At 58.7% G+C, this 14,867-nt stretch overlaps 1 protein-coding gene across 1 annotated transcript in view; it reads left to right on the forward strand.

Annotated features, from left to right (window-relative positions):
- Window positions 1-14,867, forward strand: part of KIF26B (kinesin family member 26B) — a gene marked incomplete at its 5' end in the record, with an annotated part of 356,664 nt that overhangs the window by 316,383 nt on the left and 25,414 nt on the right. Inside the window, one exon of the mRNA XM_081114435.1 lies at window positions 2,526-2,685. Within this exon, the coding sequence (XP_080970561.1) occupies window positions 2,526-2,685 (160 nt within the window). The remainder of the gene's footprint in view (window positions 1-2,525; window positions 2,686-14,867) is intronic.

Raw genomic sequence — 14,867 nt, forward strand, 5'->3', positions numbered from 1 at the left:
CCCGGGACAGTGGTCGGGGGTGGGCAGGGTTGTACGTTGCTCTGCGGGGCGAGTACAGCCGGTGAGGAATTTGGTTCGGCCAAAGACGACTTAACATACCCACATTGGACGCAGACAGAGGGTTCCTCAGGGCCGACTGAGCTATGGTCCTGTCACCCCGCACTGTGACCCCAAATCGCAAAAGTCTCTGCGGAACCTGCTGTTAGGCGTCACCTGTTTCGTTCACGGCTCCCAGAGCTGCCCTCTCGGCCGCTATAGTGACGCGATTCTTGCTCACAGCGATGGCCCTGCTCGCTCACCTCGCGCCTCCAGCCGGAACGCCGCGTGCGAGGTTCAGACCCTGCGGTGGGTGAGCCGCGCCCTTTCCCGTGTCGGCCTGGCCTGTCCGTCGAGTCACGCAGGTGTAATTACCGGCGTTTCGTAACGTCCCTCAGCACCGCCCGCACTGCGCACTTGTTCTCTGTTCACTGCCTGTGCGTCAGGCACTCGATTCCATTACCTCAGACGGCCCGTCTCTGCCCTTTAATCTGCGGTGCGCGTGGGATAGCCGAGCTTCTGTCTATATAATTACGTTGCAAAACAGATGATATTTTGCTTTAAAAATAGCTATTTTCCTTGTGCGGTGCCGTGACCTGACCTGGCAGGATAGGAAATGGGATAAAGAGAAGGAGCACAGGGCATCTTCCCTCTGCAGGATGTGCTGCTGGACACACTGGGAGGTAAACGAAGCACCGCGTGCTGAGTGTGAAGCGTTCTCTGCCGCAGCTGCGCCGGGGAGCGAGGGCCGGAGGGAACGCCTGCAGCCAGCATTCACCTCCTTCGCCTTCTCGGCGCGAGAGCTGGGAACTGAGGGGGGGCGAGGGGGAGGGCCGAGGTTAGGGCTAGGACCCAGGTCCCCGGATGTCTTGCCCTGCAGCATGAACCCTCCCTCTCCAAGGCAGCCCTGTCATGTGGCCCCGCCTGCAGATCCAAGGATGCCCAGACACTGCACCCCCCCCCACCCCCGTACATACACCAGGACCCAGATGGCCACACCCACCCTGCATCTGCTTTCTCTACCAACCCCGTCCCCCTGCCCCCACCGGCCGGTGCCCACAGGAAGCTTCCATGCCACCTCTGCCATGTCCGTGTCCCTTCCACACAGAGGAGGGGAAGGCGGTGGAAACAGGAAGCTACGGGGTGGGCAGGTGGGAGGTGTGAGCTGGGCACCTGGATGGGTGGGGATGCAGAGGCCGAGGGAGCGAGAGGGGGACGGGCGGGTGTATAATCTGGTAAGGTTTGTTAGATGTGGGCACCCACAAACCACACAGCCCAGAGTGCACATACCCATCACCCCAAAGTCCCTGGGGCCTTTGCGATCCCTCCCTCCAGCTCCCCTCCCCTCTCCCTTCCCACCCGCAGGCACCCACTGGCCGGCTTTAGCTCCTCTACATTCGTTTGCATTTCCCAGGATCTTACACGAATGGAATCTAATCTTCGAGTCTGTCCTCTGTGTGTTTCGTCACTTCGCACACTTACTTGGAGATGCGGTCATTCTGTGGCACTTGTCCGTAGTTCATTTATGTATATCTCTGCGGGACAGCCCATCGTCTAGGCCAGTGGTCGGCAAACCGCGGCTCGTGAGCCACATGCGGCTCTTTGGCCCCTTGAGTGCGGCTCTTCCACAAAATACCGACTTCTGCGCATGGGCCACGAAGTTTTAATCGCACTGTACGTGCGCGCCCGCATGTGGTATTTTGTGGAAGAGCCACGCTCAAGGGGCCAAAGAGCCGCATGTGGCTCGCGAGCCGCGGTTTGCCGGCCACGGGTCTAGGCGGATGGGCCACCGTTTGCCTGTCCACCTGCTGATGGACACTTGGGCTGTTTCACTAGTGGGTTCAGAGAGGATGTGTCCGGTCCCTGTCACTTCCTCTGGGCCTGGCGCAGAAGACCTGTGGGCAAGTTTCTTCACTTTCCTAAACGTCTGTGTTCTCATCTGTGAAGAGGACGAGGGTGTCTGGCCTGCGGTTTTACCGCGGGAACCGCAGGCGGCTGTCTGTGCGGTGCCTGGCGCGTGGCAGACACTCGCTCACACGCGGGCTCTTCCTTCTCCGCACCGGCTTGGCCTCTGCCTGCTGTGACCCTGAGTTATACCCCGATGACCCGAGCTCCAGTCGGGGTCTCTGTGATGAGCAGCCAACGCAGATGGTCACCCCTGGGTCATTCAGGTTCCAACTCGATCAGTTCCAGGATCCTGCGGCCCAAGGACACACCTGTTCTCCTTTCACTGGGAATTTCCTTCCCTGCGGTCCCACCCAGCCCCACCCTCAGGCATTCCTAGGACGAATCGGTGAGACCGGCAACGCATGCCGGACGGAATGCCAGGGAACCATGGCGTCTGTCACCCGGCGGGATTTTGTTGGGTTTTCTACTAGACCTGCGTTCTCTTCTCTTTTTCCAAAACCTCAGATTCCCCGAGGAGCTACCGAAGGACAGGGGAGTGTCTGCCAGGCCCTAACCCTTCTCTGGTCCTCTCTCCCCGACAGTGTCCGGGGGCCGCAGCCGCCTGCACCTCATCGACCTGGGCAGCTGCGTGAAAGCGCTCAGCAAGAACCGCGACGGCGGCGCGGGGCTGTGCCTGTCCCTGTCCGCGCTGGGCAACGTCATCCTGGCCCTCGTCAACGGCAGCAAGCACATCCCCTACAAGTAAGCGACGCTCCCGCGGACGGGGGGCGGGCCGGTGTGGTGCCGGGCGGGGGTGGACGGTCGGGACCGCGTGTTCAGTGCCAGAAACCAGCCGTCGCTGACAGCCGTGTGCCGCGTGATCCTCCAAGTTCAACCACGATGGGAATGCTGACGCCCACCCCGGCCTGGCTTTAGGCTGCTCAAGTCAGAGGGAACAGGAAGGCGTCTGAGTTGAGGTCTCCAGTCGCCATGGCCCTTGGTGGGTTTGTACCCATCGCACGGATGTCCCTGTCTCATGGTGATGAGAGCAAGGGGCAGACGATGGGCTGGCCCACCCCTTAGGACGAGGGCGGCCAGATTTAACCAACGACACTCCTGGCTGCCAAGTTAAGTTTCAGATAAACAGCAAATCACCTGTAGTATAATTGTGCCGCCCAGAATTGCAGGAGGTGTGTGGGAATCCTGCATTTTATCTAAAAGCCCTACAGAGTGGAGCTTAGAAAGCTGGGGGACGACCACCCGTCGTCTGTGCGAATGCATTTCCCACTGTGAGGGCTCCTTCCCTCTTTCTGAACCTTCGCGCGGCGTGAACTGGGGTTGCAGCTACACGTCCGAGGATGTGTCTCGGGCTGATACGATGCGTGGGGAAGGTTTTGTAAGATTCAGAACACCGTGACCAGTAACCAACCGGGTGCCGTCCTCATCTGTTTAAACGGAAATGACGCCTGCCCGACGCCGTTGCCATGAGGGTTAAGCAGTATACCTGGGGTCATGGTTTCCATCCGTAACAGCCCCCACCTGTGAGGTGCTGTGTCGGGTGGGGGGGGGGCGGGGGGGAGGTGGACCAGGCAGCGTGTTCCAATGACTGAGACCCGGGCCATCCTTGAGTCCTCTGGCTCCTCTGCCCTGAGTGGAGGCCAGCACCGTCTCATTCCCACCAGGATCGCGGTGGACTGGTGGGAGGAGCTTAACCGGCAATCTTGATTCTTGAAATTTGGAATCCTACTTGGATAAACCTAGAAATGGTTCCCCCAGCCCTTTTCTACGAGAAAAAATCCAAGTTGAAGGTTTATGAAGTTTCATCCAATATTATTTCTGCAGTTGAATATGCGCAACTTGTAATAAAGGGAGAGAGAGAGGGCAGGAAGGGAGGTAGGGAGGAAGGGAGGGAGGGAGGGAGGGAGGGAGGAGGAAAAGGAAGGCTGTTTGGTACTGTCCGGGTGGAGACCTTAGAAAGAGAGTTACTGACCCTGGTTGGTTTCCCCGTCCATACGAATGGAATCGTGCCTGTTACTATGGTAACATAAATGATAATAATGCAGATAAAATTCCAGATACCACCCTATGAGGTCACCGATTAAGTGTTTTACCTATTTCTCTCCCCCATTGTTTCTGCAGAGGGACATGCTTTTATGATTTCAGTAAGTATTTGTTGAATCGGTGCTGGGAAGGATGGATGCATATGAGCCTATGCAATCACTTTTGCTTTTCAGCGGTTCTCAACCTGTGGGTCTCAACCCCTTTGGCAGTCGGACGACCCTTTCACAGGGGTCGCCTAAGACCATCCTGCATATCAGATATTTACATGACGATTCATAACAGGAGCAACATGACAGTGATGAAGTAGCAACGGAAATAATTTTATGGTTGGGGGTCACCACATGAGGAACTGTATTTAAAGGGCCAGAAGGTTGAGAACCACTGCTTTAGTTGAAGGAAAAAGCAAGCAGAGGCAATAAAAGGATTCCCATCCCCAAAGCCAGCACCGGAGCCGGTCCCCAGCGGGGCCACCCACAGATCTGTCCAGGCCAAACCAGCTGTGGCTGACGTCCTGCCTCTGCTGTCTTCAGACTCGGACATTTTGTTGTTGTTAATCCTCACACGAGGGTATTTTCCCATTGAGTTTTAGAGAGAGTGGAAGGGAGGGGAGACACAGATAGAGACATCGATGAGAGAGAGGCATCGATCGGTTGCTCCCTGCACGCGCCCTGACCAGGGTGGGGTATCGAGTCTGCAACCGAGGTATGTGCCCTTGACCGGAATCGAACCCGGACCCTTCAGTCTGTGGGCCGCGGCTCTATCCACTGAGCACACCGGCCAGGGCAGACACGTGGGCATTTTCACCACCACCCGGTTCTCTCAAAATAGGGTTTTGGTCCCTTGGGGAGGTTGGGGGACAGACCCCGAGGAGGCACAGCTGCCCTCAGGACACCCGAGTCCCTGACGCAGCCCCTCCGTTGGCGACGGCTGCTCCGGGGGGAGGGGGAGGAGTGAACGTCTGTTTGCCTGTTTGCCGCCAGGTGCTCGCACTCTGGTTCTGGGCAACAGGCACTTCCAGGCGTCGGGCCTGGGGGCCGCAAGAGGTCATGGAGGCCCCATCCCTCGTGACCCTGCCGTGCTGCGTGGGCCCCAGGCGCTCGCCCACCGCGTCACGCTGGGCACGTGGCCCCATGCGGGGCGCCCGGTGCCTCCTGTAGGCGTGGCCTGTGGTCGGGACCCGGACCTGGTCCTGTCGGCTGGACTCAGTCGCTGCCTTCCTGCTGCCCCTTCTCTCTGGGGCCGGTCTCCCCGAGGAGCGGGTGGAGCCGGGCTGTGGCTGTCAGTCCTGGTGAGGAGTCCGGAGCCCAGGTCAGGAGCCCGGGTCATTTCTGGGGACGTAGCCGCCTCGGGGCCCCGCCGTCATCCACACCAGCCAGCAGCCTGGAAACGCACATTCAGGTCAGCGATGGTGGAGAAATGGCAGCTTTAACATGGAGGCGGCTTTTTACAGGGTTAACGTTCTCCTCGCCGTGTGCGCAGTGCAGGCCGGACGGGCGGCCGGAGGGCAGGAGGGGCTGGGCGCGGGCAGCGCTGCGGACGCACCATTCCCGTCCTGCTTTCTCCTGGGGCCGGTTATTTTAATTTTTACAATTTTTATTTATTGATTTTTAGAGAGAGAGAGGGGGGAAGGAAGAGAGAAGCACCGATTTGTTGGGCCATTTATTTATTTTTAAATATTTTTATTGATTTCAGAGAGGAAGGGAGAGGGCGAGAGAGAAACATCGATGATGAGAATCTTGACCGCCGCCTCCTGCACGCCCCCCACTGGGGATGGAGCCCGCAAACCAGGCCTGTGCCCAGACCAGGAGTCCATTGTGCCTTTCTGGTTCATAGGTCGACACTCAACCGCTGAGCCCGCCGGCCGAGCTGTGCCACTCCCTTTGCATCCATTGGTTGCCTCTGGCATGGGCCCTGACTGGCGATCGAACCCGCAACCTTGGCATATGGGGACAACGCTCTGACTAACTGAGCTACCCGGCCAGGGTCCCGGTAGCCAGTGAGGGAGGTAGAGGGAGGAGCTCATGGTTGGCATCAGCCTCAATATGCAGCTCCCGGCTCCATGGGAGTGAAAGGTGTGAGCCCCAGGACCTGATGTGTGTCATTTATGCTTAACACGGGATCAAATAGATACTTTCCAGGAAAAATGCAAAGGAATATTCGTGATTCAGATTTGCATAAGATGGCAGGTAATGGAGAGAGCTCTGTATAAGGCGTGTGTGTGTGCATGCATGTGTGTGATGTGAGACACGCCCACACACGTAGGTGCATTTAGCAGCCTTTACATGCACACGGATGCTGTGTTATCTCGATTTACAGAGAGAGAGTCAATTTGGAACTATTTGCACAAACTCCAGGTCCCAGTTTGTAGCATTCCCTGTTTAGAAATAAAATAACCAAAGTCTCCGGTTGCCAGGCAACGGCCTCAATGCTAATTCTCAGTGCGGCTGCTTCAAAAATACTCGTCTTTATACATTTTAATGGCTGTAAGGAAGGATGCGGAGGAAGTGGGTCCGGGCCGTCGTCCCTCCCTTCGTCCTCTGCCTCCATGCACTTCCTGCCCAGGGCATCTCCACCTTCAATCACGGAAAATCCCGGAGGCGGGCCTTGTTTCCCTGGGAGCGGAGGCCGTGAGGGGACTACAGGCACGACGTCTGCCAGCTCCATCACGGAGCCACCACGTCCCGGGAGAGACGGGCCGTCGGGGACCCGCTGGCAGACCCCGCCCGCCACCCTTTCTGTTCCCGAGAGCCACGCTCTGGCCTCCGAATGGGAGCCGGCTGCTGGGCCGCCCCCCTCGCCGCTGGGCAGCCACCGCCTGCGCATTGCTCCTGTCGAGTCCCTCTGGGCTCAGGGGCCGTCAGTTTGGGGCAGAAGCCTTCCTCCCTGGCCTTTCGCTTTCCAAGGTTTCTCCCTTGACGACCAGTCAAACGCTTCTCTGCAGATGCCGAACCGACTGGCAGATCGATACAGGAGTCTGACTGGGACTCGAACCCCCGTCTGCTCAGTCCTGGCAGGTGGAGGGGGACCCCAGGGCTCAGGGGTGGGCAGGTGTCGGCAGAGCAGCCACTCACCCGGAGAGTCTCGGGGCGCAAGTGGAGGACTGTGTGTGAGCGGCAGGGAGACAGACAGACGGACAGACAGACGGCCCCCGGCTGTCCGCGCCCAGGTCACCTCCCCAGCTCCCAGCAGACCCTCTCCTCCCACGGGGAGAGGAAGCTAAAAGGGCGGGAGGAGGAGTGGGACCTTTTTCTCTTGCTTCCAGGGGGCGAGGTTCCTGGTTCATAGACGTGCTGGGTCGTGGGGAGGAGGAGAATGTCACCCCGATACCAACCGTCCGCCTTCACCTGCGCTCCAGGCAGTTCGCACGGCGCAGCCAGGAGCTCGGACGGCGGCCGTCTCCCGCTGACCGCGAGCAGCACCGGAACCGCTCACGGTCGTGGCTCTCTCCCGGGGCAGGAGCTGTTCTGAGATCTTTATGGGCCTTTAACTTACTTAACAACGTGGGTCCTGTGATGCTCACCCTCCAGTTACAGATGGGGAAACTGAGGCAGGGGGTGAGGGGCTTGTCCACGTGGACACAGCCAGGAGGTGCCAGCGCTTCGCCGTCCCCGTGTGTCTTGTGTCCTCACGCGGCGCCTGCAGGGCGTGGTGTGCAGTCCGCGTTTGCTGACACACATGAGGCAAGACCAGGTCCCAGTGTCTGCAAACCTTCCATGTGTGTCGCTGGCTGTGGGGAAGGGGGGCCACGGGGCGGCCGGCTGCAGCCAGTGACATTCAGGGCGGTCTTCCCGTCTCCCCTCCTCTGTGATGGCTAAGCTGACGGTCTGGACACTGGCAGCGAGGAGAGTGGGACTAAAATGGGGAGACAGAGGAGAAAAAGTCTCCCTCTCAGAACCTAAGCCGCTCACGGGCTGGATCAGAAATGCCAGGGGGCCCGGCCGCGTGGCTCAGGGGTTGAGCGTCGACCTGCGAACCAGGAGGTGGCGGTTCGATTCCCGGTCGGGCCACAGGCCAGGTCGTGGGCTCGATCCCCGGTGTGGGGCGAGCAGGAGGCAGCGATCATCGATGTTTCTCTCTCTCCCTCCCCCTCCCTCTCTGATATCAATAGGAACATCTAAAAAGAGAGACTAAATGAGAAAGTGAAAATCGCGTAGGCTCTTTGCTCAGAGCCTGTGTGCAGGGCCCGGGAGCAGGCGGGAGGCGGGACGTGGGCTCCCGCGTTCAGGGGCTCTGGGGGGGGGGTGCGGGGGCCCACCAGGCTGAACCTCACCTTCTGGGCACCCCCAGCGGCCGACCTCAGCCACTCAGCTAGTTCCCGAGTCTCTTCTTTCTTCATCGCTGTCCCCTTCCTCACCTCAGAGCCTGGGAGTCTGTGGGGACCTTTCAGCCCCCCCCCCTCTGCCCGCCCCAGTTGGTGGGAAAAGCGAGGGCGCTCCGGGCTCCCCTGGGCGCGGCGGCAGCCCGGCCTCGCTGGGTGGGCCCAGCCCGGAAGGCTGGCCGTTCCCACAGCCTCCTGATAAGACGGGGTTCGGAGCCCCCTCCCTGCGCAGTGCCCAGCAGGCTCGTGGAGGCATTCCTGGGAGAGGAGACGTCTGCCAGGAGAGCAGAGGCTATCGCCCGTCTGTGGCTGGACATTTGGCCGAGAACAAGGAAGTTCAGGGAGCGATGGGTGGGAGGTGAGCGTGATGGCAGGGCTGTCAGAGGGGAGATAACGAGCTTCCAGGACTTCTGCCCCCGCCCCCCGGGCCGGGGTTCCCCCCCCCGCCCCCCCCCCCGAGCGGCAGATAAGATAGTCGCCTGTCGCTGGGGTGTGAGGAGGCTCTCCAGGCCAGGCTCCCACAGAAATGTGTGCGTCCAGCTGGTGGCTTTGCCCTGGCTGGCGTCGCTCAGTGGTTAGCGCGCCAGCCTTCGACTGACGGGTCTCGGGTTCGATTCCGGTCAAGGGCGTGTACCTCCGTTGCAGGCTTGATCCTCGGCCCTGGTCAGGGCTCATGTGCGAGGCAACCAGTCGATGTGGCTGTTTCTCTCGGTCTCTCCCCGCTCCCCTCCACTCTCTCTAAAGTCCGTGGAAAAATGTCCTTGGAGGATTAGCTCCTGAGAGAGGTGATGGCAATGGACGGGGGCGCTGACCCTGAGCCGACACGGGGTCCTGCTTCGAACCCCTTCACTAGACACGCTTCCCGGGCTTTCCCGTCTCCAGCAGCTGAGTCAGAGTGACGGCGACCTCCTCTCCCTCAGGGACACCGTGGGGACCGTGGGGACAGTGTGTGTGGCAGCCCCTTAAAGCCACGAGCCCCCGAGATGGAAATACTGGGTCTCACGGGGTTTCAGGAAGGGACCCAGGCCGGCCCGCGCTGTCCCGTCTTTATCGGCGCCGTGATGCTCAGAGCGCGGTCTCCTTGGCCAAGCGGACGGGGGGGGGGCGGGGGGGGGTTCCTGTCCTGGAGGCGACTCGTGTGCCTGATGCGCAGACACCAATGGCCCCCAGTGAGGCCGCCCATGGGCAGAGTGGGGCAGACGCTGCACCCCCAGTCCTATCTGCGTACCCCGCAGACTAGCGCTCGATTCAGGTACTTGAAGATACGACTTTTTCATGGTTTGGCCTTTAAGTGCTAACCAGGTACTCCTGGCTCAGCAGGCAGGGCGAGGCCCGCTCTGACACAGCCTGGGCCGGGCTGGGCTTGGGGAGAGGGTTGTCTTTCCCGTTGATTTTCACGGCTGACAGCCCTGATGGTACATTTCACCTTGTGCTTCAGCCCCACGGGACACAGGCGTTCAGCTCCACTATTCGTGGCTCACGGTGCCGTTCTGATCCGCCGGCGGCCCTGGCTGGGAGTGTGAGCGGCCGGTTTGTTGCAGGTCTGACAGAGGATAGCGAACGTATCCGGGAACTACTTTGGGAGACACATAGCAGAATGCCTGTCCCTTTACCGATTCGGTAATTCATTCCCTCATTCATTCATTCAAAAATGCTGCTGGGATGCCTGCGTGTGCTCACGGCCCTGGGGGTGGAACGGAGAGTCACGCAGTCTGTCCCACTCTGGGAGGACTTGCCCTCCAGCGGAGATGCAGCCATGACAACCAAGCCTGACGCCTGGTGACAGGTGAATACCAGGGCTGCCCACCCTGAGGGCAGAGGCCCAGGGAAGGACGGCCACACGGAGCTGCTGATTCTGACGCTCCCCTCCTCTCCTCCGCTCCTGCTCGTCCGTGTTTTCCAGACGCCCACAGTCCATCCTTTAACCGCCGAGCCCTTCACAGCTGGCCTGCCATTGGGTAGGTCGGATGATGTGGCTCCTGGGCCAGGGGCAAGTCCGAGTCCGTGGCTGAGTGTTGTCTTTGACGATAACCAATCGTCCTCTCGCAAGTCCTGTTGCTACCAGACGAGAACAGTCACAGGGGAGGGAGGGCTTTGGGGGAGGGAGGCCGGGGTCAGGGCGCCCGCGGGGCTCCGGCCGCTCTTCGAGAGCCTGCTTGGGCACAGCGAGGCTGCCGAGGGGATGGCGCCTACAAATGAGTCGGGGCTTAATTCATTAAAAAACTGCCCTGAATGTTAATAGAGCGTTCCTGGGAGCATCCAGCCATAAACTCTCACCTGCTTCACAACTGGGTCGGGCTCAATTGAGCATTAATAGATTTTGGGGGCCATGCAAATGAGGTGCTAATTCATTTCATGTGTCATCGCACAATTGTCAAACAGTCCTATCCGTGCAGCAGCTACGTTGTTCCAAGTTGCCCAGCGTACCTAGTAATTCTCTAGCTAAAGCTGAGCTGGATTTTATTTGGACTCAGTAGAGAACTGAGGAGATGGAGACGCTGACGGTGAACGGGGTACCCGTTTGAAGAGCCGGGGGCTGTAGAGACTTTACGACAGTCACGCCTTTGGGGCGACAACCCCAACAATCACTCTTTCTCATCCTCCCAGTGAAGTCGGTCACAACTGTCGGGGGGTCCCGGTTTGAGTGAAGGAAGGGGTCGGAGGCCCCGTTACCCGCATGCGTCTCCTGGCTGCGCCCTGACATGCGTGTTGAACGGCCTGTCCTGAGGCCCAGGGCCGGCCCTTCCCTCAAAGCCCTTCCCCGGCCTCATGTCTCCCAGGAACCCCGCCCTCCCCGAGCAGGAACCCCCTCGCGAGGACTCACTGCGGTTGCCCTGTGTGTTGCGAGCATTTTAAAGCTCCTGCCCTGCCCTCTTCCCCACGGGAGGGCGAGCAGGAGAGCGCCGTAGCGGCTTCTATTGTTTCTTTTGGGTGAAGCAGAGACTATTTTGGCTTCTCGCCCGCCACAGGGCGGCCAGGATGCCCTTTGAAAATGCAATCCCATGTCCCCCTTCCCTACACCCTGCAGGGGCGTGTTGTTGGTTACAGGACAGGGTTCAAACCCTTTCAGGGCCCCTGAAGCCCTTCAGAATGTAGCCCCCCCCCCCCACCGTCTGACCAGGAGACGGGGCTCAGCTTCCTGACCCCTCCCCGCTCACACCCTCCTGCTTGAAGGAGATGCCACTCACGCTGACGGCCGTGGTCTGCTCCTCCGTGTCCGTCAGTGATGGCGACCAGAACACGCGCCCCAGGGCTGTCCTGGCTCCCCTGTGAGTGAGCGTCTTCCTGCTTCTCTTACATGTGTCGGTTGTGAACGTGTCGCACATACAGATAGAGACGCCGCTGCCCAGTGCGAAGGTAACAAATGGGCTCCCTGCCTGCCCGCCCCCCGGTGAGCACCTGGGACATCTCCATGCCTTCGAGGCCTGGGGCTCCGCCTTCCCGGGGGCCGCCTGCTGCTTGTGTGTTTACAGGCCCCTGGCTTCCTTTCCGGTTTTACCACCTACGTTTATGCCCTGAAATACGTTGTCTAATTTTGTCTGCTTTTGGCCTTTACGTAAAGGGAATCACACTCTCTTCCCGGCCCTTCGGTAACTGGCGTTTTAAAGCCAGTATTTCATTTTGACGCCAGATTGATGTTGATTAATTCCCATTGATCATCACTTCCCATTGTGGGGAGGTTATCACGGGTACTTGTTCTTCTGTTGACAAATTGCTAAGAGATTTTAAAAAACTGATTGTTGAATTCTGTCGAGCCCATTTCTGCATCTAATGAGATGATCACGTGGTTTCCCTCCTTCAGTCCTTTAATAGGGCGAATTGCATTCATCAGTTTTCTAACATTAAAAACCCTCGCATTCCTGCCTGCTCACTGGTATTCTTCACGGCTTCCTCTTTGAGCCGTACCTGCTCTCCTTGCTCCTCTGCTGACTTTCCGCCCCAGCAAAGTCATTTCCCGGCTCTAACCCGTGTCGTTCTGCGGGGTTTATTGCAGCCACTGGTGTCGAATTCTGTCTATTTGTTCACTCACTTTCTCTCCCACAGTACGAGCTCATCAGGATAACGACGGAGGCGTTTTCTTCAGGTGCCTTATTATCTTGCACTAATTTGAATCGAACCAACCTGCTCTAACGCTACGTCCCTAGGCGCAGATAGGAATCCGACATCCGCCTTCACCTCTGTGATGGCAGCCTCAGACCTGGAGGCACCTCTGGGCCAGGAGATCTGCTTTGTGGCTGTCAGAACCCCTTCCCAACGAGCACGCCGGGCACCCTTTCCTGGTGTAGATGATGCAGGCATTCTGGGGGCCCGGGGTGGGCAACCGCTGTGGGTTCTGGGCTTCCCGCAGGAGGAATTCCCACCTGAGCCAGTGGAGCAAGTGAGAGTGAGTCACTGGTGAAGCAGGGAGGGGGGGAGTGGGTCCACAGGCTGAGCAGCCCCCCTTCAGTGCAATTTGCTTCCTTTATTGAGGCTCCTTCATTGGGGGAGGGGGACAGGGCGTTCCCGGGGGGCGGGATATCAGAATCTCCCCGGGGAAGGGGCGGAGATTCTCAGAAGAGCTGCTGGCCGTTTGGTGTCCTCCTGTGGCTTCCCGTTTCCGATCGCGGTGGCCGGGGCATGTCGGTAGGTGCTCACCTGTTACAGTGCGTGTACAGTGAGGCTGGGGTTGCCCAAGGCGGATCAGCCACCATGTTGGATCGAGCGGGTCTCTGCCAGTTTTAAGCCGTAAGTTCGCTGGAGGGTGGTCCTCCTTCCTGGTTCTGTAGCTTTTTTCAGTGGCAGCCATTTCGCCACGTGCCCATCTCAGTGTGGCGGGCGAGGCTCTGAGGTTCTAGCCGTACTTCCTGAATCAGATAGCAAATACATCCGCTCTGCCGGGTTGTTATGACAATTGATCCAGCCCCTGTGAGGGGTGAATTCCAAACAGGAGGGTGCGAGGCACATTGTAAAGTACGTTCTAGGGCAGTGGTTCTCAACCTTGGCTGCACATTAGAATCACCTGGGAATCTTTCTAAAATCCTGATTTCTGGGTCTCATCCTCCGGAAATTCTGTTTCTTTGTGATGGGGTGAGGCCACAACATGAGTAACAAAGAAACAGAATTTCTGGAGGATGAGGCCCAGAAATCAGGATTTAAAAAAGATTCCCAGGTGATTCTAATGTGCAGCCAAGGTTGAGAACCGCTGCTCTAGGGAGAGGTAAGGATTTCAGGAAGGGTCTGTGAAGGTGTTTCCTATGCAATAATAAATGGCGATGGATACAGGCTGCAGGTCCTTATTTATCGCCGCGGCTCTCCAGGTGTCTAGGATCTGTTCGGAACCAGTAAGTCTTCACGTTCATTGCAGAGGGTTAGTTACTCAGACTTCCTCGTGGTGACATGGCTGTTTGCAGGCTCCAGAGCTGGTGCCCGAGGGCTGGCGGGAGGAGGTCCCGGACCCCGTGAGTCTAAGGCGAGGCTGCCATGACCCATGTCCCCAGATGTGGGTGGCAGCCCCCCTCTCACAGGACCATCCATTCTGAGCTGCACCTGGAAGGCCACGCGCCCTGGTTCCCGGACACCCCGGCGAGGCAGGGAGGGCTCCGTCCGCTCACCGTGAACTTTCTTAATAAGCGAGATGGGGTCTCTCCTGGTGAAAGCCCAGGCGCTTGCGGGCGCTCTCACTCCTGGTTCATTTAGCTCCTGTCCACGCCAGGGAAGCGGACACACCCTCAGCCCAGCGCCCTCCCCACCGTGACGATCGAACTCTCAGAAAGGAAACCTCCCTGCCTGATTTCTTGCTGGGATCCTGGGAACCAGCGGGGCCCCTGCTTGACAATCTCCTTTGGAAAAGGGGAAAGGCCACCTTTCAAAATCATGCAATTTGACTTCCAAAACCCCAAGGTCCTTTCCTCACCAAAGTCACTGGTGTGACCTGTACTTTGTAAATAAGAGAAGCTGTGTGATGGTTCCTCTGAAAGCCTTTCCCACGGAGCCGGACTCTCCCCGGGTTCTGGCCTCTGCTCAGGGACCATCTCACAGGTCTGGGCCCCGTGCCCTGTTCACAGGCAGCGGGAGGAGCGGAGCAGCCGCTCTGGGAGGCGAGGGCCTTGCTGGGTGTGGGCCTCCCTCGTCGGCAGGGAGCCGGGCACACTGCTCAGCGCTGTCTGCTCCCTTCTCTCCAATATCGCCTTTCTCTGCTGCGGTTGCCCCGTGTCCACACCCATCCTCTCTAATATCTCTCTCGTTTGCTAGTTATTTAGTCTGGAAAGTACATCTAGTTTCTGTGTTTCCAGCATGGCCAGGAGCAGAAATTGGTCATTCCTGATATTGTTTTATTTCCTTTGACATCTTAGTTTACTTAAACAAGCCCATCGACGTCCTGCTGTTTATCTGTGATCTACGTAGGAACGTCTCCTGCTGCCCGGCTGGGTCTTTGTCGAGGTGCCTGTTTCTCGTGTGTTTATTTCCGTGGGGCGTTCATGCCTCACTGGACTTTCACGTGTGCGGTTCCGTGGGACCTGGGTGAACAGGGCTTACCTTCGTCTTCGTGTCTGCTCTGCCCGCTGCCTGGCATCTCCAGCAGCTG

This window comes from Myotis nattereri, assembly GCF_964212035.1.
Source record: "Myotis nattereri genome assembly, chromosome: 20".
In the NCBI taxonomy this organism is placed as follows: domain Eukaryota; kingdom Metazoa; phylum Chordata; class Mammalia; order Chiroptera; family Vespertilionidae; genus Myotis; species Myotis nattereri.